At 47.9% G+C, this 26,202-nt stretch overlaps 1 protein-coding gene across 4 annotated transcripts in view; it reads right to left on the reverse strand.

The window, feature by feature from the left end:
* The window catches only part of CENPC (centromere protein C), a 1,220,926-nt gene that overhangs the window by 680,603 nt on the left and 514,121 nt on the right, over window positions 1-26,202 (reverse strand). For all 4 annotated transcript variants that reach the window (XM_078676246.1, XM_078676245.1, XM_078676249.1 and 1 more), the window contains one exon: window positions 15,353-15,637. In XM_078676246.1, the coding sequence (XP_078532372.1) occupies window positions 15,353-15,637 (285 nt within the window). The remainder of the gene's footprint in view (window positions 1-15,352; window positions 15,638-26,202) is intronic.

A 26,202-nucleotide genomic window follows, 5' to 3' on the forward strand; every position in this document is an offset into this window, starting at 1 on the left:
TTGACAGTAGCATCTAGCAGCCTTATGGTATTTTAATAAATGTGGGGTGACTAGCTCAATTAAGCCACAGGAACCCTCGATAGGATAAGACAGACAAGCGCCAGACTCAGGAGGTTATCAGACCCTGCTGTACAAACGTGGGAGTAAGGAATTTGATTGCCATTAGTAAGCTGTTTGGGGGCACAGGGGACCTTCAAAGGGAGTCCGACCTAGCAGACACTTGGGAATTCAAAGAACTTACATTCACGCCATGCTCTGGCAACTCATGTCCCCAAAGTTGTCCCTTTGGAGCAAGTGGCATATCCTTTAGTACTGCTTGCACATCCACAGAAAACTCAGTGTGGCACATCTAGGCATGAACCACAGGAAAGTGTGTGCACCTACAGAACAGCCTGTGTCGGGTAACCCTATGTCACATTTCTGAAATTGTATTTAGGCAGTCTTTCTCCCGCTTGGGAAAAGGGCCAATCATTTAATTTAAGAGGCATATTACAGTCAAGACACAGTTTCCCATAAGTCATAGACACAACATCTAAAGTATATACCACTGGTGGTGCAAAGTATCCTGCAATGTAAGTTTTTGTGCCACATGGGAGTCAAGGCATTTGGAGTCACTGTACGATGGTCATCTATCGAAAGTCTTGGGGCCCATTTTTGTTGGAAAGGCTTGACCACCAAACTCTCAGAAGAAGCATGAGATAACAAAAAATGTAAAAACTTGAAAAAGTGAATACAAGCCCAATAGCTTAGAGTTTTGTTTGAGAACTGCCGGCACCAAAAGAGTTCCTCCTAAGCAGTTTGCCATGGTTCTAGTAGACCTCCATTAAACGGTAGAACACAGCAGCAAGAGTTTTGTTGGTATGCTCAATTTGGGCTCAACAGATGGAAAAGGTAACTCTTAGGCATGTAAAACAAATTTCCACGGGCGGGGGGCACAAGGACAGAGGCAATCAATTTTAGAGGAAGAATGAAGGTCCTGGCATTCTGAAGGTTTAAATAAATCCCGGCACCTGTGTGATATAAGAGGGTTAGGAGTCTACCCTCTGAATGTCATGTTCCTTAAAGCACCTATAATTCCAGGCTGAGAAGGTCAAGCACATCTGGAGCAAGTTCAAAACATTCTTGAATGCCCAAAAAACTCTTGGTCTAGGAAAAGAGGTTGGTCTTCAAAAAAAGCTTTGCTCTTCTTGCTAGTCACACTAAGAATTTCCTTTCATTTTCAAGGGTGAGACAGCTCCAGAGGCACTTGTGCACCTTCCGTTTTCTTTGAAAAGAGCTCCAGAGGCAGCTATGAAATTAAAGCTGCAGATGATGTCTTAAGTATTGTTGAAGGCAGTCGCAAGGACCTTTTGGACAGTGGTGGCATCTGAGGCACCAGTGCCCAGGCAACCACGTCCCACAGAAGACAGAAACAGTAGAGTGAAAATGTCCAATAGGGACTTGAGTCGGATCTGCAGATAGAGCCAGCTAACAATGGATGACAAAATATGGTGGATTTTAGGAGGGGCGTGCTGGTTGTTTTTAGACAAACATTGTTGCCCTAAACCCAATCAAAGAATTCACGAACGCCAGGCGTGATTCACAAAGGTAACTTACAATTTTGAGTAAGTTTACTCTCTTGTAGAAGTTTACTCATTTTCATTAACATAAAAATTGTTTTAATATTTATGTTCATGTTAAATAAACTTTCTTCATTTTTCCCATACTTTACTATTCAGACATTCGCCCAGACTGTGGAGTCTCCCTATGGTAAACTACAATGAACATTTTAAAAACATCTTATATTTTGAAAAGATCTCATCCAGAAAGGACGGTCAGGAAAGGAAGTTGGAAAAGGAAACTGTCTGACTTATGAGGTAGTCAGCTACCACGTTTGGAAAGAAGTGTAAACTATTTAGGGTACTTTGATGTAAGGAAACAGTATAACGTTCTTTAGTGCTGTGATACTGAAGTTCACCACTCAATCTGGAAAATGTAATAGCTACCAGGAATGTCACCCTTCAGATAAATGTTGGGAGTTTTGATTAATGCATGGGTTTAAAAGTAGGACACATTAATTTAAATAGGATAATGTTAACTTTCCAGAATGTAGAAGGCCTTCTCATGGGGGGAAACATGCTCCTTCGGTCCTTTCGGAAATCTTTGGTCACAAGGACAGTAAAAAGAGCCTTCAAATGACACTTTATCAACGTAACAGCAGACAAATGTACCTTATATAAAGAAAATCAAAGTCTCCCTTTGGTCCGCCAAAGAAGGCACAGCAGTAAACTTTCTTAAAAAGTTCTTGGCTCAACCGGCTCTGCAAAAACCTTATGCACAATCACATTTACAAGAAGTCATATAAATCTAGTGGAAGGAAATATGTTGACTGTTGCAGTATATTCACAGAAATACAGCAGAATTAGATGGTCATATTGCATGTACTCAGGAGCCAGGGTGTCAACCTTACTTAATACAGGCTCGAGAGGAGGAATTACCCCAACAACCAATTACAAAGCCCAGCAAGCGCACACTCCACCGGTGAAGCTGATCTAAATACCACAACTAGAGGAGGGGGGCGTGGTCAAGATGGCGGCGGAGTAGGACGCGTTTTCGGTCCCTCCGGTGCCCAGCATTTAGAAGCCTTGTGTAGCAGACCTCTGTGGGGCCCATCCACGCTTGAAAGGCGTTCCAGGGTGACTCGGGAGTCCGGGGAGCACTGCCTGTTGCTTTTTAGCCCCCAATCGACCATCGGTCGCGCGGTGAGGCCTAACTGTGTGCCGGGACGTCCGGGGTCCGGACCTGTGCCCGAGTGGAGTGTGCTGTCTGAACTCTGCTGCGGTACAGCGGAGGCGGTGTCCCCGTCTCCTGACGAGCCCCTACAGCCAGTGGGTGCTGACGTCCTGTGTGGCTCCGTGGCGGAAGACTCTGTTCCCGCGCGGCAGGAGCGGACCTGAAGCACCGGGGCCTGGGGAGAACGAGCGGCGGCAGCGGTGATTTGCGGAGATCGCCCCGCCTGACTCTCGCCGGAGCTGGTACCGCGGAGGGACTGCCGGGGGCCCCGAGTGAGCGGCTGTGCGTCCCTGTGTGTCACTGGGCCTCCGCGGGGTGTGAGAGAGGAGAGCGCCTGGCGTTACCGGCGGCATCCGGGGCCTAGCGGGTGATGCAATCGTAGACCTGTAGGAGTGCCCCGGACCTGCCAGCGAGAGCGGCTGCGGAGGTGGAGATCCCCGATTGTCGGGTGAGTGCCGCAGGACTTCCAGCTGAGGTGAAGGTGAGAGGCTGCTACTGGGTGCTGGGAGAGCAGCAGGCTGCCGGCCCGCATTTCAGCGGGAGGCAGATCTGAGGAGGTCTGAGTTTATGAGCAGAGGAGGCCAGTGCTTCTGGGTGCAATCGTAGGCCTGAAGGAGTGCTCCGGACCTGCCAGCGAGAGCGGCTGCGGAGGTGGAGATCCCCGTTTTTCGGGTGAGTGCTCCCAAGCAGTGCCGCATGACTATGAGCTGAGGTGAAGGGGAGGAGCAGCTACTAGGTGCCGGGAGAGCTTCAGGCAGTCGGCCCGCATTTCGTCGGGAGGCGGATATGAGAGGAGAGTCTGGGAGGCCTGAGTTTCTGAGCTGGGGTGCCCAGCGCTTATGAGTCAGTGCTAGATCGGCCGCTGGAGGGAGGTGCGGTCAGGTCTGATTCGGGGGCATAGCGGTGTCTCCTCCTTGCGACTGCCTGCCTATAACTCCGCCTCAATCTGGCATTAGGACGCTTTTGGCCTTCACGCGGCCTGTCACTCCTTTCTGGCGCCGGTGAACTGCGAAGAGCAACTTCCCTGTGGAGGGGCCGTGCTGGATCTAGGCTTCCCGAAATTGGAGGGTCTGGTCATTGGAGCTGAGCAGCGGTCCACCTCCCTTGGAACGGAGCTCCATTGTGGCTGTGGGGGAGGACGAATAGTCAAGGAGTGGCGGAACGAGGTGGAGCTGGTGGGGCCTGGAATATCACACCCATTGCAAACCCGCAGTGACGAGGAAATGGCGGCGACTAGGCCTAAACAAGAAATGGCGTTGCCAATAGGTCTCGCATTAGGAAAGTTTAACCTATTGTTATTGTAAATGACATAAACTTTCCTAATGCGAGACCTATTGGCAACACCAGTGCTTGTTTTTCCTGCGATGTTACTTGTATTCAGAAGGCAACTCTCTAAATAGGACTCCTCGGCTCCGTGTCAGTGGCGAGTTTTTTTTCCTGCGATGTTTGTCTATAGTAGGCAATTGATTATTCATCTATGTTGTGTACATGAGTGTTTAATACTCATCAGTGACTAAATTCTTCAGATAAAGCCACTGTTTTACTTTTTACGTTGGTGTGCACTGCTCGGTTTTATATTGTTGGTCCTCTAAAGCGCGAGACATGCGTGCAGCCCGGCCTGTTAAGCAAGATGCACCCTTTGAAGTCACGGCGTGCGGCCGTGAATAAGTGAGGGCGGGGGGCGGGGCAGCGGAAGCCTTTCATGAGGCAAATGCTGCTGGCAAAGCTGGCTGGGGAGGGGGAAAGTTTATGGCCCAAAAGCGCGTGCCTGTGGCCACGTGAACTCGATGAAAACCGCACGAAAAAAGCGGCGGTTTCACGAGAATTTCGAGCACTTGAATTCTCGCCATTTCCCATTCCTTCGGAATGGAAAAGGCGAGACCTAAAAAGACAAATTGCCAAAAGACAATAGCCAGAAAAACCTCCAGCAGTCCGCCTCACCGGCTTCTAGTAACTCTCCATGCCAGTCTGACAAGGATGCACCTGCAACTAAAGCGTTCATGCTAGAACTCTTTGCTGCCATCAAGGAGGATATTACGGAGCTTCGCACTCAGCTTGCTTTGGACATGAGAGATTTGCGTCGAGACGTGGATGGTGTGGGGGAGCGAGTCGCTACTCTAGAGGACCATGACTTGGGGACAGCTGAAGACATTCACCGACTGCAGCAGGACGTGATCAGTCTCACGGAGCAGAATCTAGACCTCCAAGCCCACACTGAGGACCTCGAGAATAGGTCTCGACGAAATAACATTCGGATTAGGGCGGTGCCTTGAAAAGGGGAAGGGGCAGACCTTCGAGAGTATGTGGAGGCCCTCTTTAGACATATTTTAGACAAGGCTGATCTGCAAGAGATTAAGATGGACCGTGTGCATCGTGTGGGTTTGCCCAGGGGTTCCAAGTCCCCCCCTCCAGACATCCTCGTCTGTGTTCACGACTTTCAACTTAAAGAGAGGATCTTGAGGCGGGACCATGTCCCGCTCAACTTTCGCGATCACCACCCGATACTGTATCAGGATTTAGCGGCCTCCACGCTTCTCAAGCGACGAGACTTTAAGCCTATCACTACTTACCTGAGGGAGCAGGGGGTCCCCTACTCGTGGGGGCACCCATTTAGGCTTATATTTAAGTGGAAGTCTAAGCTGGTGTAGGTGCGGTCGCTAGATGCAGCGTGCTCAATCCTGGGTTTGGAGAGACCGACTACCCCGTCTGAGACTAGCAGCTCTCCTGACAGACGCCGCAGGCGCTCTGCGGAATGGCAGAAGGTGGGCAAGCAGGCGCCGGCTCTGAAACCAGACAGATCACTAAGCTTGAAGGAGAGAGGAGACGCGGTGGCTTCAGTGGCCTTTGTGACAGATGCTCCCGGTGATGCCTGAGGCTTTACTTCTATGGCGTGGCCTCTCGGAGATGTGCTTGGCGCCGGAGGGCCCGGGCGGTGACCCCTTGTGGTTCCTGTAAGTGTCCGTGCTGGAGGGAATGTCCCGTATCAGGAATTGGGATTGGACAGGATGGTTGTCATGTTCCCTTGCCATTAGGGCCTGTTCAACGGACTGTTGTTTATTCCTTTTTCTTGTTATGTCCGACAAGGAGTCAAGATGTTTTTCTTTCTGTGAGGGGTTTGGGAGAGGGGGGCCCGGTGGGTTTGGGGGAGGGAGGGAGGGGGGGGGGGGTTCCGCATCAGCTCTCAGGAGGCTTAGCCACGATGGAGGGGGCTTGGTTCTCCAGCGCGAGTGGGGAGAGAGAAGCGATGCCGCACAGGTTGCTCTGGAGATGTGCACTGTTGAATGCGGTGACCAGTGTGGTGGGGGCTGTCGCTCGCACTCAGGAGTGGAGTGGTCCGAACTCTATTCACGTGCAATCCTTGGCTTGGCTACGAAGTGTGTGATCACTGACGAGTTCTGTATCCTCGGCTGGGCGGAGTGGCTCTGACTGTCCCCTGAATGTTAGCTGGGTTTTCCCTATGACTGTGTTGTGATGACTAGAGAATTGAGAGTGGTGAGCCTAAATGTACGTGGCCTCAATAGCCCTGTGAAACGCGCTGCAATACTGTCTCTTTTGGAGAACTCGGACAGGGATGTGTGTTTGTTGCAGGAGACCCATCTGCTTGCTAAGGATGCTCGGCGTATGCAGGATAAGCGTTTCCCCGTGCAGCTCTGGTCTTCTGGCCCGAACAAGAAGAATGGGGTGGCCCTATTATTTAGTAACCGTATGCATGGGAAAGTGCTCTCTCAGGTGGTGGACATTAGGGGGAGGTTCTTGGCGGTACGGGTCCAGTGGGGGGAGGTGACCTTCACGGTAGGGTCCATATATGCTCCGAATACTCAACAGGAACCCTTCCTTTGCGCTGCTCTTACGCAGGTTTTGGCGTCCCCAGATGCATTAATCATGGTAGGAGGGGATTTTAACCTTGTAATGGAGGGTGACGTGGATAGATCGGGACAGCGGACGCAGCAGGCTGGTGCATGGTCACAGGATGGGAAGCAGTGGTTAGCTGAGGGTGGACTACATGATGTGTGGCGTGTACAGCAGCCCCAAGAGCGTGACTTCACTTACTACTCCGCAGCGCATAAAACGTACGCGCGGCTTGACCATTTCTTAGCTACAGCAGCCTTCTTACCTCACTTATCTGCAGCAGACATTGCGCCTCGCTCCCTTTCAGACCATGCACTCATATCAGTAAAAGTCTCGCTACACAACATCAGACCCCCCTCGGCTGGGTGGTGGCTTAGAGATACTATGCTGCACTCGGACGATGTGGTAGCTAAGATCCGGGACACTATTACTCACTATTTTGCCGAAAACCCAGTGGAGGACACGTCCCTGGCGTCCACCTGGGAGGCCCTGAAGTTGGTGGTCAGAGGGGACTTCATTGCGCTGGCGGCCACATATGCTAATCTGCGCCGGGAAAAGCGCGTAGAGCTGGAGGGGGATGTACGTAGTTTGGAAGCTATTCATAAGAGGACGGGGGCCCCAAGGGTATGGAGAGAGTTGGAAACGAAGAGACGCATGCTTTAACATCTCGACCTTGATAGGGCAGCGTATGCGTTGCTCCGTCTGCGCCATAAATTTTATGTATGTGGGGATAAGGGGGGTAGGATGCTTGCACACAGGCTGCGAGCGCGGGTGCAGTCCCATGACATAATAGAAATCAGAGACGGTAGGGCGCAGCCCCACAACACTGACACTGCCATCCTCGATACCTTCCGCCACTTTTACCAATCCCTATACACAAGGGAGGGGGCTGCGCAGGAAGCCATAGCGGAATACCTGGCGTTTTCACATATTACTCCCTTCCTTCCCGACTCGGTGGCGGCGCTAGATGCGGAGATACGTATTGAGGAGGTTATATCGGCTATCTCCTGACTCAAGCTAGCTAAATCACCTGGGCCGGACGCATACTCGGCTATATACTACAAAACATTCTGCAGGGAGCTTGCCCCCTTTTTGACCCGTCTATTTAACTCTTTCCTTGATACGGGGGTGGTCACTCCCTCCATGACCGAGGCGGCCATAGCTGTGATCCTCAAGCCTGGGAAGGAGCCAAGCGAGTGCGGCTCGTATAGGCCGATATCGCTCCTCAACATTGATGCTAAGTTGTTTGCGCGAGTGTTGGCGGCGAGACTTAGCCCCTTAATGGATGGGGTGATAGAACCCGACCAGGCGGGATTCATACCGACCAGGCAAGGGGGAGATAACACTAAGAGACTGCTCCACTTAATGGACCTAGTACACCGCTCCAAGGCCCAGGCTTTTCTGTTAACTATCGATGCGGAGAAAGCTTTCGACCGCGTGGACTGGGACTATATGTTTGGGGTATTGAAAGCCTTTGGTGTGGGGCACAACCTTCTACGTTGGATTCAATGCCTGTATGTGGGGCCCAAGGCGGTAGTGCGAGTCAATGGCGGTAAATCTGCCCCCTTTTCCATCACGAGGGGGACGCGCCAGGGGTGCCCGCTCTCGCCGCTGCTCTTCGCGCTCTATATGGAGCCTTTTGCCCAGCGTGTACGAGACCATGCTCACATCTCGGGTATCCGCTTCGGGCCGACACCCATAAGATCAGCCTTTATGCAGACAATGTGATTTTGGCACTGACTGATCCCCATACGTCCTTGCGGTGCTTGTCCGCTGAGTTCCGGGCCTTCCATACGGCGGCAGGGTTCAAGGTTAATTTTGCTAAATCGCAAATTCTTAACATCTCTGTCCCGACCTCTGAGGTTGTGGATCTCCAGCGTGACTTTGACTTCCAGTGGTTGCACTCATCTATCACCTATCTGGGTGTACGCTAGCCCCAATGCTTCCCAAAACCCTTTCGTTGAACTATTCCGTGTAGGTGGAGCAGGTTACTAGATCCCTGTCTGAGTGGTCACGCCTTAAACTGTCTTGGTTTGGTCGCCTCGCAGCCATAAAGATGACGGTGCTTCCTCGGGTACTTTATCTCTTTCAGATGTTACCCCTTGCGCACCCGCCAGGCTGGTAAGACGATTACAAACTCTCCTTAACAAATTCCTGTGGGATAACAAGAGGCCTCGCTTTGCATTCGAGGTTGCCACCTCCCCGAAGGCATCTGGCGGCCTGGGTTTTCCCCTACTTTCAGCATACTTCCAGGCAACATGCCTTCGATACGTGGTGGAGTGGAATAGGCCACTGTCCAGTAAGCATTGGTTATTTATGGATCAGACTGTGGCTGGCTGTAACCTATGGAGAGAACTCTGGCTCCCGCGTAAAAGCAGGGCATGGGGGCTTTACTCCTCGCCGGTTACGTCCCCGACGCTCAAAGCATGGGACCAGCTGGCTCTTCGTAGAGGTTGGACCTCTTTCCCCTCCCCAATGACACCAATAGTGGACAATCCTGACTTTCCGCCTGGTTGCTCATCGCCGGTTTTCCATAAGTGGCGAGAGAAGGGTTGTAAGAGGGTGGGCATGCTTTTTGACCTGGAAGGCCTGATCCCTTTTTCGACTTTGAGAACGGAGTATTTCCCGCTGGGCCCGGAAGATGAGTTCTATCATGCACAGGTGGCGCACTGGGTAACCCGCCCGGCCCACGTGGCCCTTATGTCTCGGCCGCTCATGGCCTTTGAGCGTTGGCTGGTCTGTAAAAAGGATGACCGCAGCCTTATCTCGGAACTCTACGCAATGATAGTGCACACTTCCAGGAAGCAACGCACAAAGGCACAAGTGCGATGGGAGACGGAATTGGGGCGCCCACTGACAGCCAAGGAATGGGACCAGGTGTTCTATCGGGCACACCACACGACCTCTAACACTACAGGAACCGAATCTGCCTATAAAACAGTCACCTATTGGTACTACACTCCGGCGCGCGTGCAGGCGTGGGAGAAGGCTAAGTCGGGCCTCTGTTGGAGGGGCTGCGGGATGACTGGGACCCTGGACCATCTGCTTTGGCGTTGCCCAAAATTGGAACGCTATTGGGCAACAGTTCTTGACGAATTGGACGCTGCTTTTCAGATTACATTGCCTAGATTGCCCGAGCATGTCCTATTGGGTCTCACGCATCCTAAATCCTTCCCCTTGCGGTCCCGGAGAGGTAAACAGATAGCGTTAGCTCTATTGGCAGCTCGACAGGTTCTGCTGGCGCAATGGGGATCCCCGGTGCTTCCTGATCCTCGGGACTGGTTCCAGCGGCTATGGCACACCCTTGCTATGGAGCGCATGTCCTTGGGATTGGATGGGAAGGGTGGCGATTATGCCGCCCTCTGGGAGCCCTTTGTGCAGCTTTTGTCCAAAGATTTAAGGGAAGTGACGTGTCCGAAGTATTTGCAAATACTACAGCTTATTCCTTTGGAGCCTGTTGGGGCCGTAGCGCACACCTGAGGTGATGGGGTTGTGTTCATGCAAAGAAAGACTGGATTGTGAGAGTTTGCTGCCATTTAGAAGAGCTGATGCAGAGGGGTGGGTGGGAGGGGGGCGAAGGGGGGGTGGGGGGTAGGAAGCCGGGAGTTTGTGTTCTGATGTTCTTTTTGTTCTCTTTTCTAAAAGCGGTCAATATGCTTCCGGTACGGTGGTAATGATTCCGCAATTACGTGGGGTCGGCCTCAGGGATGTAGACCCGAACGCTGTGTATACTCATTATATGCCTCCGCCCTGCCGGCGAGTCGATGTAGGCAGCTGGGCTGTGTTCCACGATGATTTGCCGCACAATAAAATATGATTGATTCTAAATACCACAACTATCTTGGCCAGGCCAGAGCCATGACAATGATTGAGTGATGAGAACTATAAAAGGAAGACAGCTGGGGGGCGGGCGCACAAACAATTCTAAGGGATAATCTATAATAAACCATGATACTTGTCTTTGAGAGCTGGAAACCAGAAAAGGGGGGGGGCTGCCTAGCTACACAAAGGAAGGTCACTCTGGAATGGGCAAGGGGAGACCAGGATACAAAGCACAGCAGCCCGAGCACCAGTAAAGTATTTGCACCTGTAGTCTGTTCTGGGAGAACAAATATGTATTAAAGCACTTTTCTTCAGGAAAGTAAAGCAATGAATTAGACAATCAGTTACTGTTCTGCTAGATAACTTCGGAGTTAGGAGCTCCTACACACCCCAAACCTACCTCCCTGAGAAGCCTCTGACTGCTAGTCACCACAACTGATACTCAAGTGGTGAAGGGATTGCACTTCACAGTTTTGCAGAGGCATAGTAAGGCGGTCCCTGGGACATCAGCTGCTAATAACCCCAGTACACACAGCTAAGACAAATAAGCACTGCTTGCCCTGTGACATCCCTCACCCCGTACCCAATCTCTACCTTCCTCAAATTGGGGCACAACAATGTGATATTTCAGTTCTGCTGGGGCCCACTTATCCTTTTACAGAAGCTTCCATTAATGGTTTGCATACAAAGGAGGCGTTTAAGATGGGAGCTTCATAAAGCATATTCTTCCTCCTGAAACAAGGAATGAAAAGAACTGGTGACAAATAGATTAATTGGGAGTGCAGAGAAAGCGAAGAGGTGTCCCCGAGTGATGTGGTGGTGTCCCCGAGTGATGTGGTGGTGTCACCGAGTGATGTGGTGGTGTTTCCGAGTGATGTGGTGGTGTTCCAGAGTGATGTGGTGGTGTTCCAGAGTGATGTGGTGGTGTTCCAGAGTGATGTGGTGGTGTCCCCGAGTGATGTGGTGGTGTCCCCGAGTGATGTGGTGGTGTTCCTGAGTGACGTGGTGGTGTCTCCGAGTGATGTCCCCGAGTGACGTGGTGGAGTGTGGAGTTGGAGTTGGAGGGTGGAGTTGGAGGGTGGAGTTGGAGGAGGCGTTTAAGATGGGAGCTTCATAAAGCATATTCTTCCTCCTGAAACAAGGAATGAAAGGAACTGGTGACAAATAGATTAATTGGGAGTGCAGAGAAAGCGAAGAGGTGGCAAAGATGGTAACTCAAGATCGCTAAAATGGGGGATGAATGCTCTTAAGATTTTGCTTGATCTCTTCCTTCACTCACTCTGTGTATAGGGAGACTGGGGAAGTCTGGGTTGACAGAGATGACATAGAAAACAAGCATTTGCAATGCAATAGGTCTCGCATTAGGAAAGTGTGAGCTATTGGTATTGTAAATGACACTTTTTTTAATATGTGTTGGCTTTGAAAATATATAAATTAATAGCATCGTTATTCACAAAGCCAATAGCTTACACTTTCCTAATGCGAGTCCTATTGGCTATGGCAATGCTTGTTGGCAGCAAGCAAGGACAGTGCTGTTGTGGTGCTGAGTGATGATGTGGTGGTGTATTAGAGTGATGTGGTGGTGACCCAGAGTGATGTGGTGGTGACCCAGAGTGATGTGGTGGTGACCCAGAGTGATGTGGTGGTGTCCCAGAGTGATGTGGTGGTGTCCCAGAGTGATGTGGTGGTGTCCCAGAGTGATGTGGTGGTGTCCCAGAGTGATGTGGTGGTGTCCCAGAGTGATGTGGTGGTGTCCCAGAGTGATGTGGTGGTGTCCCAGAGTGATGTGGTGGTGTCCCCGAGTGATGTGGTGGTGTCCCCGAGTGATGTGGTGGTGCCCCCGAGTGATGTGGTGGTGACCCAGAGTGATGTGGTGGTGTCCCAGAGTGATGTGGTGGTGTCCCAGAGTGATGTGGTGGTGTCCCAGAGTGATGTGGTGGTGTCCCAGAGTGATGTGGTGGTGTCCCAGAGTGATGTGGTGGTGTCCCAGAGTGATGTGGTGGTGTCCCAGAGTGATGTGGTGGTGTCCCCGAGTGATGTGGTGGTGCCCCCGAGTGATGTGGTGGTGCCCCCGAGTGATGTGGTGGTGCCCCCGAGTGATGTGGTGGTGCCCCCGAGTGATATGGTGGTGCCCCCGAGTGATATGGTGGTGCCCCCGAGTGATATGGTGGTGCCCCCGAGTGGTGTGGTGGTGTCCCTGAGTGATGTGGTGGTGTCCCTGAGTGATGTGGTGGTGTCTCTGAGTGATGTGGTGGTGTCTCTGAGTGATGTGGTGGTGTCTCTGAGTGATGTGGTGGTGTCTCTGAGTGATGTGGTGGTGTCTCCGAGTGATGTGGTGGTGTCTCCGAGTGATGTGGTGGTGTCTCCGAGTGATGTGGTGGTGTCTCCGAGTGATGTGGTGGTGCCCCCGAGTGATGTGGTGGTATCCCCGAGTGATGTGGTGGTGCCCCGAGTGATGTGGTGGTATCCCCGAGTGATGTGGTGGTATCCCCGAGTGATGTGGTGGTATCCCCGAGTGATGTGGTGGTATCCCCGAGTGATGTGGTGGTATCCCCGAGTGATGTGGTGGTATCCCCCGAGTGATGTGGTGGTATCCCCGAGTGATGTGGTGGTATCCCCGTGGAGGAGTGTGGAGGGTGGAGTGTGGAGGGTGGAGTTGGAGGGTATAGTTGGAGGGTATAGTTGGAGGGTATAGTTGGAGGGTATAGTTGGAGGGTATAGTTGGAGGGTATAGTTGGAGGGTATAGTTGGAGTTAGAGGGTGGAGTTGGAGGGTGAGGGTGGAGTTGGAAGGTGGAGTTGGAGGGTGGAGTTGGAGGGTATAGTTGGAGGGTATAGTTGGAGGGTATAGTTGGAGGGTATAGTTGGAGGGTATAGTTGGAGGGTGGAGTTGGAGGGTGGAGGTGGAGTTGGAGGGTGGAGTTGGAGGGTGGAGTTGGAGGGTGGAGTTGGAGGGTGGAGGGTGGAGTTGGAGGGTGGAGGAGTTGGAGGGTGGAGGAGTTGGAGGGTGGAGGAGTTGGAGGGTGGTGGAGTTGGAGGGTGGAGTTGGAGGGTGGAGTTGGAGGGTGGAGTTGGAGGGTGGAGTTGGAGGGTGGAGTTGGAGGGTGGAGTTGGAGGGTGGAGTTGGAGGGTGGAGTTGGAGGGTGCAGTTGGAGGGTGCAGTTGGAGGGTGCAGTTGGAGGGTGCAGTTGGAGGGTGCAGTTGGAGGGTGCAGTTGGAGGGTGCAGTTGGAGGGTGCAGTTGGAGGGTGCAGTTGGAGGGTGCAGTTGGAGGGTGCAGTTGGAGGGTGCAGTTGGAGGGTGCAGTTGGAGGGTGCAGTAGGAGGGTGCAGTTGGAGGGTGCAGTTGGAGGGTGGAGTTGGAGGGTGGAATTGGAGGGTGGATTTGGAGGGTGGAGGTGGAGTTGGAGGGTGGAGTTGGAGGGTTTGGTCAGAGGAGGATACATTAACAATATACATGCTGGAGTGAGAGGCATAGGGAGCTAACAGCATAGTATGGTTAGGTTTGGAATCATGTCAGCAGCGAATAGTAGCGGAAACAAAGGTCAGGCCAAAGATGTAGCGCTGGCACGCTGAAAAAACATTCACCTCTTGCACAAAATAATAGTAAAACAAACGCATCACCTAGAAGTCTAGGTTAAATTTAGTGTCCCAGCTAGAATATTTTTAAATCCTTCTGAAAAAAGATTGTTGTCTGTATACAATACATCCACAAATCATACACCTGGAGTAAGAGGGCAACTGTTGATGACGTTTCTGAGACTCCAGTACAGCCCGAGTGGCTCTCGGCGGCCGATAGTGTTTAAAAATGCTATACAACTAAATATATATATATATATATATATATATATATATATATATATAGTGTATCCAAACACATTTGCATTCTGAGGTGGTTTAAAATATGTTTGGAGTCAGATTACTAGAGGCTGGCAGAGCTGCGGTATCCGGTTTAAACCTGCCCTGGAGGTCGCCACAAATATTTACACACAGGTCTCTTATTTGTTGTGTTTTCCAAGGCAAACATGGTGAATCTAGACTTTACCATTGGCTGTGTACATTCCCACACCGTCCCCACATAAATAAATGTAAACGATTTTAACATAAGCCTTTCACCAGTCCAAACGTTTAACATTGAAGTAGGGACACTGCTGGCTTAAAATAGGGTAACCTAGAGCAGAGCAACTACAGGCAAACTCCATACAGGCTTGGCATTCAGGACGGACACAGCAGGAAACGAGGAGGCACTATGGGGAAGTACCAAAACAAGCTTTCGGCATTGCTGGGGGTGGGGGGGGACGGAGGAGCAGCAGTAGCCTTTGATGTGGTGAGAAGACAGAGTGTAAGTGAGAAATGGCAGAGGGAAAAAGAGCCACTGCGAACGAGAAGTAGGTAGGGAGTGCGCAATGAGAGTTAAGAAGAGACAGAGCGAATGTAAAAAAAGAACCTTTGAGTAAGGGGGTGAGCGCTGTCATTTATATAGCGTCCATCACAGAGTCGAAGCCTGGTGGGGGGGCGGGATGCGAGCGAGTGGGAGGGAACGGGCCAAGCGCGCGCTGGAGAAGCGAGACAGAGCAAATGTAAATAAAGAAACTTTGAGTAAGGGAGTGAGCGCTGTCATTTATGTAGCGTCCATCACAAAGTCGAAGCCTGGTGGGGGGGCGGGCTGCAAGCGAGTGGGAGGGAACGGGCCAAGCGCGCGCTGGAGAAGCGTCACGGTTGAAAAATTAACATGAATTGTAGGAAATCCGGCTGGTTCAAGACACTTTGGTTCAGATGTAATAGGTTTCGAGTAATTAAAATTACTCGACCTAAAGAATTGAAGATTTACCATGTCTTTAGACCGCATCTCCCTTATAGAAGGTTACGCTGTACAACACTTACAGAGAACAATAATACACTAATAGCTTACTTGTTGAAACATGCCGATTCTGTTTTCTTGACACCTTTTTCTTTCCCTTAGCTTCAGAGGTTAAAGAATCCTGCTCTGGATGTGCAGCAGCAAAAGTCGATGCAGGTTTGACTCGGCGTCTTTGTTTGGAAACAGAGGAAGGAGGGTTAACTTCATTTTCAGATAGATATGGCTCACGGTCTGGATTGCTTTCCCTATCATCACTGCTTGGCAAAGGCAGATAATTTGCATCCAAAACTTCTTTCTCTGCACCACCAGCTGCTTGGTTTTTGCTTAGTTGTTTTTCTGGGAAGGAAAGGGTGTATTTATTGAAGTAAAGTAGATATAACTTGTCATTAAGGTCAAATTGTCTTTCAATGTATTCATTGGTATTTGGCCAGGGTTCTAGATTGCAAACAATAATATAATTGTGAAAATGTATTTGAATGGAGGAACAAGATAGCAAGAGAAAATAAAACAGACAAACTAGACGGAGATTTTAAGAACCTTTATCAGTTTCAGGTTAACCAAAAGTGCAGCTCTTACAACAGTAGCCACAATACATAGCGAGCAGCTGTGGAGACAACCCCATACTTAAAACAACAAATACATAGGGATCAATCAACCAGTGACAATGCAGTGAAATAGCCAAGAAACACTACCAATCACGCCCTAATGCTCTGAGGGCAAAGGAACTCCAAATGTCTGTGTTGCCCCCAATTGAGGGATTGTCTGCCGGAGCTACAAACCTTTTCGCCAGGGCCCTCCATGTGACCAAGTCATCGCCCAGCTTAGCATCCCTCCTGTTCTACTTCATTTGAAGTTTCTCCTCTAAAGCCCCCTCCACTACATCCCTGTCTCAGTGTTCGTCCGACAGGGCGCAATGCCCCATCCATCTGATAGCCACCCTCCACTGGCCCAGCACCAAAGCCAACTGTAAAAATGAAGAGGAGAGTACTTTTTTTTGAGGAGAAAAAAAGCTGTTTCAAAATTTGATCTGAATGCCTTTTTGTTCAGGCACTTTATCTAACTCACTGGAGATTTTACTCCTTTGTAGGCTTATCAGCACAGCTACTAGCATACTAATTGTCCATAAGGTCATATCTAGATTGGACATACGAGAAAAATGTATACTAAAAAGAGAAACAACCTAGAAGATCAAAGAACCTAATTCACAGACTGCAGAGACAGTATAATCAGGCAGCCAGATTATACCAAAATAAATAAATAGAGGTGACAACGGTACTGAAATCATTCCATTGGCTCCCCTACACAAGGCATTTATTGACCCAGATGTTCTGTGCTGCTTACAGACACCGGTACCCTACTACGCCCCAGAAAGGTCTCTTTATCAGCCACCACATATCCATAGGTCAAAGTGACAAACAGGCAGATTCCTGTATTTAGTGACACATATCTGAGGGCAGACCTCAAACAACTCTGAAACACCTGAAAATAAATACATTTAAGTTGGCGTTGAACCTCGAGCACATGGGCTATCGACTAAAGAGTAACAAGTAAAGGACAATCCTTAAAGTTTGCTGACTTTTAAACTGTAAAACAAACACTTAAATATGCCTCCTTGTTGTTAATGACACCAGCATAGCAGCCTAAAGGTATTTTGAAAAAAGTGAGGCAGCTAGCCCAGGTGGGACACAGGAACTCTAAATATGGATAGGCAGACAAGCGAGGGGCTCGGGAGGTTATCAGACCCAGCTGTACAAATCTGTGAGTTAGGCGTTGCTTTCACAGAACACCCCGATGGTACTCCAGATTTAGGATAGAACATTAAGGCTTTAAAAGTGGGATAAAACCATAACACAGGTAACCCAACTATGGAAAAGTGAAATGCTCAGGGAGACAGGGACTCAGGAATTGTGATTTGATTGGCATTCTTAAGCTGTTTGGGGAATGGGGCAGTCCTTAAACAATGCCCTTCCAAGGGCGTTCAACCTGGCAGACACTTGGGAGTTCAGGTTCCTACAGTTGAGCATTGCTCTGGCAACTGCTGTCCACAGAGATGTTCCCCTGATGGACGCATCTCCTCTGGAAGACGGACTACTCACAGGGGTAATTCAACAGAAAGCCATGTTCTCTCCACTACCAGAAAATGATACACCAGTTTGGAGGTTGGGTCTTATGGTGGGTAGGAGAAATGTGGTCCAACTGTGGGAAGTCCCTGGTTATATCCAACCTGAAGGATTGAAAATGGACATGAACTGGAGCTCCCTTGCTGAAAATCAAGTCTGCGACAGGAAGAGCTGCCCGAAAATTTGGGAGAGGGTCTTGCGATCCTGGGCCTCAGCACATGATGTGATCTCAGTCAGCTGGACCCAAGGGACCTCCTGCATTAGGGGGGTTGGTCCTTGACGGAATGAGACAGTGATTCAGTGCCTCCTATTGAGGTGAGCAGTGCATCTTCATTTGAAATCTTCAACCAAAAGATTGTTTAAAATAAAACAAAATGAAAAAACAGAAGAAAAAACTGGATAGGAAAATGTGCGACGCTGGGCACCCTATATCATGTAGATACCAATGGATATCAAACAACAGAATAAACAGCCAAGTCAGGAGGAGGAAACGGTCTGTGCCCCTAAAGAAAATGTAAATATCCTCTAACACATGCCGCTCCCATATAGAACATAGGCTTTATGTAAACTGGTCAAAATCTGACATGCTCCATTCTTATGCATGGGGGAAACAATTAGGATACAAATTCGGTAGCTGGAGCAGGCAGGCAGCCACTAGTGAAGGGTGTCTCTTGAAATGCCTGGGTGGAAAACCCAGGCCTAGCAAGGGTGTGACAATAGGCTGGACAAGTATAAGTGACACCAGGGAGAGTGAAAGGAAGCAATCATTTGACCCAGGCACATACCTACATGTGTGTGACGGCCTATTAAAGCAGCAATCAACATCTACTCATGCTAACCAGCCTGACCAATTGGCAAAAAAGGAGAGCGATAAAAGTCTACCCAGTAACGTTTATAGGTTTTTGGTGGTGGTTAGAATCCCCTGGTGACAACAAGCTGTAATTGAACAAAGTTTATAAGATTTGGCTTTTATTGATACTGAAGAGAAGCAGTCTGGGGGCACCCTACTTTCAAAAAACATAACACAATACAGGTCGTACAGATTAGGTAAGGATTTGGCAGATGTGACTATTTGAGACAGTAAAAAGTTAAAGTGCTAAAGGCCTACATCACACATCTTTTAAAGATAACAATTGAAAATAAGAGCTGAGGTAAGGGGGAGTGCTTGGGGGCACAATCTTCAAAGTTGGCATGCAAAGACAAACGGGTACTCGAGTACACATTAGGAGAGAGCACACAGGACAATATATGCAATGGAATAAGGAGAGTAGCTTAGCCATTATGGTGTAGAGACATACTGTGGCCCTGGCTTAAAATCCTGTATAAATCTGCACCCCAACTGAAGCTTAACAACTGAAATATTCCCCCTTTACCTCGAGGAGCAAAAGCAGTGCATTGAGATTCAAAGATGTGCCCCTAGGCCCGAAGTCCCCCTTGTTTGCCATCACTAGGTGAGACCACGCTGAACCGCCAAACGACCATACCTGGGGCCTATGCTGCTGCAGACCTACACAAAGGGGGAGAATGGGAGAGCTGGGGGTGTTCCCACTGCAGGATGCTGCTGGCCTGCTGTGGGGGCCCATGGTGAGTGTGGAGATCGAGAAACTGCAAAGCAGGGACAAGGAAGCGCCAGGAAAGAACACTGAGGTCCATGCTAAACAGCGCACACATGGCCAGAGCTAAAAAAAAGAAAAGAAACTCACTTAAGCTGGCCAGTGGATCCTGGGCAACTTGACCAGCTACGCCCCTGCTGCTGCTGGCCCATGGAGAGTCATCAGCCTACTTAGGTCAGATGAGGCGGGTGCAAAGAGCTGCCCATACTACTAGTTAACTGGGTGAACAGTACTGAAACTGGACCGGCTTGGATCTAGAACGACAACAGCGTGGTGCGCACCATCTGAGCATCTATTCTGTGCATAATCAGGGGTTTGACAAGATGTGTTGGTCCTTCACGCTGGGTGCACCTACAGGCCCAACTCTAAGGGAGATCCACAGCAAAAGGCTGCTCCAGGCCTGGCACAAGTTGTGAACATGGTCAAGGGAAGCAGAAGGAGCACCAGCGCAGGCAACCATCGATAAATATACCACACTGCTGTCACAGAAGGACCATCAGACTAACATGGAGCACAGTGCTTACAACCCTTCCTTGTCAAATATACTCAAGGCGGAACAGGAAACTAGGTCGTCATTGGAATATAAAATGAACGCGACTGCGTGGTGTCACCGAGCTTGTGACACTTGTGAAACAACAGGTTGAAGACACTGAGAAAGACATCTGCAGCACCACCATGGTAACCAATGACAACTTGTGCAAGATAAAGATCCTGGAATCCAGCGTTGAAGACGCAGAGAACAAGTTGCACAGAAATAATATATGCCTGGTGAGGCTCCCGGAGTGTGCGGAGGGCAACCGTCTTGAACTCTAGCTTGATCGGTGGATCTTGAAACCGTGGCAACCAAAAGGACTATTGCGCTTCTTCTCAATCGATAAAGCTCAGAGAGTACTGGTGGGCTCCCTCTCACCAGGATCTTCACCAATGACTAGTCTCTTTAGGCTACTTAACTACAATGACCGAGAATCCCAATTACAAGTAGCATGGTAAACCAGCAACCTGTAGTGTAGTTCCTATATTCCCAATAGGCTCTGTGCATTGGAATAACATATCCTATAGATTTGACGTAGGACTGAGGTCGACTAGGTCTCTATCGAATATATTAGACTTAATTGTGAGTGTCGGCTAGCTCAGAGGTCACTAGAAACTTTCTCGAATAAACAAGAAGGGATTAGTTTCTGACAACCGCATAAACATGACAACTTTGCTTCCCCAAGAATAAACGTATCTTCAGAGTCGTGGAAACAATAGATAGATATTTTACTCAGTCAATCATGCATGTTTCGTTTCATCAGAGGTGCAGAGAAATAGAGAGACAGGCGTTTTCAATAAAAAGGGTTTATTGAACAGTTTAGCAAGTAAAGTGAACTGCAACAATCGTAATACTGGTTGCAAAGTATAATGCGTACAGTAAGAAGAGTATTATAAAATTATACTGTAAAAGCATTGTATGGTTTCTAAACCACATATTAATACATACATAAATAACAAAGGCTAAAAGTACTCAACTGGTGCTTCTAAAATACGCCTACCCCAATGTACCTAACCTAAGTCTAGTACGATGGAAGTAGTACGTGAGGTGTAGCATAGGTTTAGTTTTTCTTTGCCAAGAATCTAACCAAGATTTCTCTTAGGGTCTAATCAGCTCTGTACCTTGGTTTTAGAATGAAGGAGGTCTGGTATCTGTGTCTTGGGACTCGATTTTCCAACACCCCGCAAGGGGAGCTTGGAAACACTGGAGCTGGATTCTCAGCGAGAGAAAGGACTGTCAGTGTGTCAGCTGGAGGGTCGGCTTCCTTCAGCACTTGCTGTAGCGAGCTACGTCTGGCAAGTAGATAGTCGAACTGCTCCAAACCATCGTGTTTTTGCTCGAGCAAGTGAAGGCATATTTATACTTTGAAGGTGCCTAGTTTGACGTAAAGTCGGAGATAATAACATCACCAAAGAACCCCAAGGTAATGGCGCTTCTTTGAAAACTCCATGATTTCTAGGACAAATCAATATTCAAGAAAGGAGATGTCCCGGACTGCTGAAGCAGAGTTTTCCAAGAAATCGTTGTGGCTTTTTGGAACTAGTAGAAGTAGCCATGCCTGTATTTGGACTGCATGGTCTATGTCTAAATATGGGTATGATTTCTATGCCTATATTAGGGCAATGTGAATTGTACCTATATAAGGGCATGAATCGGGAAAGTTGTGCTCGGGTCCTAAAATGCCCTACAACAAACCTGCTCATTAAAGAAGCACGAATGAGGATTTTTCAGACTATGCACAGCAGGCACAAAAACGTAGGCGGTCACTAGAGGCGGTAAAGCAATGTTGCAGAGAATGCACGAAGACATGATATTCTACTCAGATACCCTGAAGATCCTATGAGGGTAAGGCATAGTTTACAGAATCAGCCCAGGATTGGGACTGATTGGACATCAGAAAGGACACAGTAGCACAGTGAGAATGACAGGGAAGGAGTAACGCAGTGCCCTCAAGGGCCATGAAGCACTATGTCGTAGACGCTGGATAGCCTCCCGCCTCACAAAACTATGATGAAACCATGAAACTCGAAGCACAAGCCATTATGAACATTGAGTGAACCCCTATCTACAGCTGGGACAAGTTTGGGGGCATACAAACCTTCACTGCCACTTCCCCACCCAATTAAGGGTAGGACCTGTGACCTGCAGTGGAGCCGTGTGTGGAGCTCCCAAGCACACTACAAAGGTAAGGCCAGCGTATGCACAACTGTTTCCCAACTGCTAAGTATTGTTGCCTAACACTAGTTGACATGTTTTACACAGTTCATTTTCTCAGTTCACACTGTTTGACTTGTGCAAACCTTTTCAATTATTGGGGGCACCAAAAGTTGCAGTCCATAACCAAGCTCCCATCACTCGGATCTTAAGCAAAGGTACCCATGCAGCACCTCCCTTTCCTTACTGTTTATTGGGTATGAACACACAGATGACGACATAGCTCTGGGGGTGGGGGAGGGGAGAGATAAAGGCCAGACACACCCATTGATATACAGCTAATGGAAGAGAACACACTCTTAACATGGAATGTTAGGGATCTTAAGCACTACTCCAAGAGTTTAAATGTGGGGCATATTTACACAGACAAGGTGCACAAGTACTTTCTTTACAAGAGGCAAATCTACTACTAGCAGAAGCACACAAGCTGACAAAGTTTATGGCACAGAATCCCCACCGCTTCTTTAGAGGTAAAATGTGGATAGAGGAGGCACCCCTGGATCCAGTAGAGTGTTTGACTATGTGGGTGTAAGATTGTCCGACAACATGTCCTGGGCACCACATCTAAGGATAAGCAGAACGATGTTGGTCCAAAGGGTGATGACCATAGGAAAGAAATAAAAGGCCACCTCCAGTGGAGCAGTAACCCCAGCTCTGGAGGTATACAGGGCCACAGCTTTGTCAGAGGCAGCTTATGGTGTAGAGATATGGGGATGGGCAGATGTGTCCTTGCTCAATGTAGCCGCAAATACATTTATTAGGGTTCTTTTCAACCTCCCAGTAACTACACCTCTTAAACCACTTTGATGTGAAGTATTGACTATGTGATCCCACTAAAACTTAACACATTGGGTATGCATTAAGACAACTCCGAAACTTGATATACACAGAAAAGCTTTCGAGAAGATTGTTATTTTGAATAAGAGAGTTTGTACCCCTTGGCTAAGGAAGATAAAAGCCTTGTGCAAGCTTGTTAAGATGGAGGAGGTATGGTTCACCCCTCATACAATGGCAAAGGGTGCTACTATAAAACTGAAATAAGCTTACTGGGAATGTATGCTGTAACAAATTAGTAAAGATCAAAAAGTGGACATTATAACCAAGAAGTTTTGAACGATTAAAGTAGCTTGAGCTTCGAGCCATATCTGAAAAAAATATGCCCCACCCCGGCCAAAACATTGTAAAGCTTAGAATTGTTCATTTATTTTACTTCTACAATGGGCAAAAAAAGCTCACAATCTCTTAACTGTCCCTTCTGCCTTCAGTTGAAGCAATCGGGGGATACATTATTTTTTTTGCCCCAGCTATATCTTGTCCCGCAAGAAATTGATTATCCCAGTGTGGCAATCATTGGGCATCGCCCATTATTTGGAAGCAACCGGGATTTGTAGATGTAACACAATAGAGCTAATTGTTTTCAGTGTTTCTAGATTTTTAACATGGGCATAAAGAATTAGATCTAACAAAGTAACTGTGACAATTTAATCGAAGGACCATACCTCTTACCACGTGTAACTAATTACCTGATGTATGCACATTATAAATAATGTTGCCAGTTAAAACTTTTACATAGCTTGACATATGAGGTCTGTAAGACATTTTATTTGACTTAAGTACTGCATCATATTTAACTTTTGAGTGTTTTGTAATATGATGTCTATGGTGGTTTTAATGCTTTTAGGCCTATTTATTTTACTACTGCTATTTTTTTCTTTTGAGTGAGGTAGCAAAATGTTTGTCTATTTATGAATTTTTATGGTTGCTAAAGCCAAAATAAAGCCTTGAAACTAGGACACGCAAATGGAAGGGGGACTTCCTTAATTCGAGCTACACTATACATTCGAGAGGGGTGGGCTTGTGGCTCACACGGAGTCTTCCATTTGCAACCAGTACTATACAACTTGTAGGAGAGGGACGCTTTGTTATAGTGCAAGGCAAACTAAACAATAGGGATCTAGTGAAAATGTATGCCCCAAACACAGATGACTGGGCTTTTTTCCCCAATCTTAGACAAACTCGCACCATATGTAGGCACACCCCTAATTTGAATGGGCGACCTCAACTGTGTTATGGGAGCAAATTAGATCCCTTGCCTTCAAATCTTGCCTATAAACATAGGATGTTGATGTCACTCCATCAAGTGATGACCTACCTAGCTTAGTAAGTATCTGGAGGCCGTAATTTATGCTTTCATACTCGTTTATGTTTGAATTTATAGATACTGTGATGGCAGATGCCATTCCAACAATGATCATCCTGCTAGATACCTAGAAGGCTTTAAATCTCAAACCGGAGTTGTTTATTTTGAAAAGTTTAAATTTTTATCCCAGTTCACAAGATCTATTTAGTTATTATAACAACGGGCGACAGCACAGTTAATAAGTGACTTTCTGGCAGGGCAAACTATTATGCATCAATTCACCCGTCAAGGCTGCCCTCTTCCCCCCCTTGATATTTGCCTTTTTATCAAGCCTTTGGCCCAGTTTATCTGTCAGGTTACGAACACTGTATCTCCCTTGTCCATGAGAGCTAAAATAAAGTTATATGCAGATGACACGGCCCTATTCCTAACCCCGATGTCTCTTAATATGAAATGGCCTTGCAATTGATTAAAACATTTCGAATATAGGTGGCTTTAAAATCAACAAAACAAAAACCAAATGCCTGCTACTTAGTACCTCCTCTGATATGTTCTGAAGGAAAACTAAAGAGTTGGTTCCGAAAAGGAATTGTGCGGGGGGGATTGGGTTTGGGGGTTGTTCAGAGGAGCCAGAAGAAGTTCTTAACAATTTTAAACCTTTTGTTGAGGAAGGTATTTAATTTAATGGAAACATAGAGAAGCCTGCCCCATCAATAATCGGTCGGACTGCCCTGATTTAAATATCAATTCTACTCTTGTTCTTCTTTTCATTCCTAACATTTCCTTGCAAGGTAGAGGCTTCCTTTTTTTAAAAACTAGAAAAAGCCACCTCATCTTTTGTGTAGTCCCAGAAACGCCCACGATTGAAGCTGGAGGTATTACAGCTGACCAAGAGGGAGTGAGCCTTGAACTCCCTAATCTCTAAAAATATTACACAGCATTTTAAATTCTACAAGCCGTACCTCAATGTCCTCCTCCAATTTTGATAACTCCATCCTTCTACTTATGTTGAAGAAGTTGGGGTGCCCGATCATAGGTGGTGTGTTTTATTCCCTATAGCTCCCAAAAAAGTCAGGAATAAAATATTAACATTATTTTTCAAAAAACAAATTATATTTATCAGTAAATATAGAATCCCCCAGGTTAATGCAGAGACTCCACTGTGCAACTGACAATCTCTCTCTCCTGGCCTGACTGAGGAAACAACAGAAACATAATATAGGCAGACATATCACATGGGTAGGGGATTTGTTATGGAGGGGGCAGACTGAAATACTACCAGGCCCTACTTTTTTGGGAAAGACATCTCATATGCATTTTCATTTTTTTATGCACAGGCTATTTTTAGTAGTTTGTCAGCAGAGGATATCTATTTTTCAAGAATTAGGGTCAGACAGCTGTTCCAGGATGATAAAGTCAATGCTTCTTAAAGTTGTCGGTACAAAGAAATGCACCTGAAACCAGATGACATGATTTTTAATATAAAGATCAAAATGGGAAAAACACACAGGGATCAAATTAAAAGAAACACATGAGGAAAGATAATTGATCTTAGATACTGCAACCATAGAGGGGCCAAATTCCATCAAATGGCTTTTTCAATGGTTGGATGTTATGTTATGTTACTTTTATTTATATAGCGCATGGCTACCCCAGCAACGGGGCGTCCCAGCGCTTATGGACATGTCAGAGGATGTACCTGCGAGGCAGATGAGGGTGCATTAGATGGAAGAAAACAACCAGGTTTTAATCTGTTTCCGGAAAAGCATATGGTTAATGGTAGCCCGAGCCTTTAAAGGGATCGAGTTCCATAACCTCGGGGCTAAGTACCTAAATGAGCAACCATCAGCTCTACTTCTCCGGATCTTAATAGTACTGGCGAGGGATAGATGCGCTGAGCGGAGTGCGCGCGTGGGAACATAGAATGCACCGAGTCCCTGCAGAATTTGTGGGCCTGAGCCATACAAAATTCTATGGGTTGTGCACAGCATTTTAAATTGTATACGCTGTTTGATTGGTAGCCAGTGTAGGCGTCTGAGAATCGGCGCGGTATGACAAATTTTTGGAAGTGCAAACAGAATACGGGCAGCAGCATTCTGGGCTCTTTGAAGTCTATTTATCACCGTCAGGTTAGAGCCAGACAAAAGAACATTGCAATAGTCTAGGTGGGATAAGACTAAGGATTGGACTATAACCTGACGAGTGAAAGGCTCAAAGAAGCCCATAATGGGTTTAAGGGAGCGTAGACGGCCATAACAAGTGCCTGCCACTTTCTTAGCATG

The sequence above is a fragment of the Lissotriton helveticus genome, chromosome 2_1 (genome assembly GCF_964261635.1).
Source record: "Lissotriton helveticus chromosome 2_1, aLisHel1.1, whole genome shotgun sequence".
In the NCBI taxonomy this organism is placed as follows: Eukaryota; Metazoa; Chordata; class Amphibia; order Caudata; family Salamandridae; genus Lissotriton; species Lissotriton helveticus.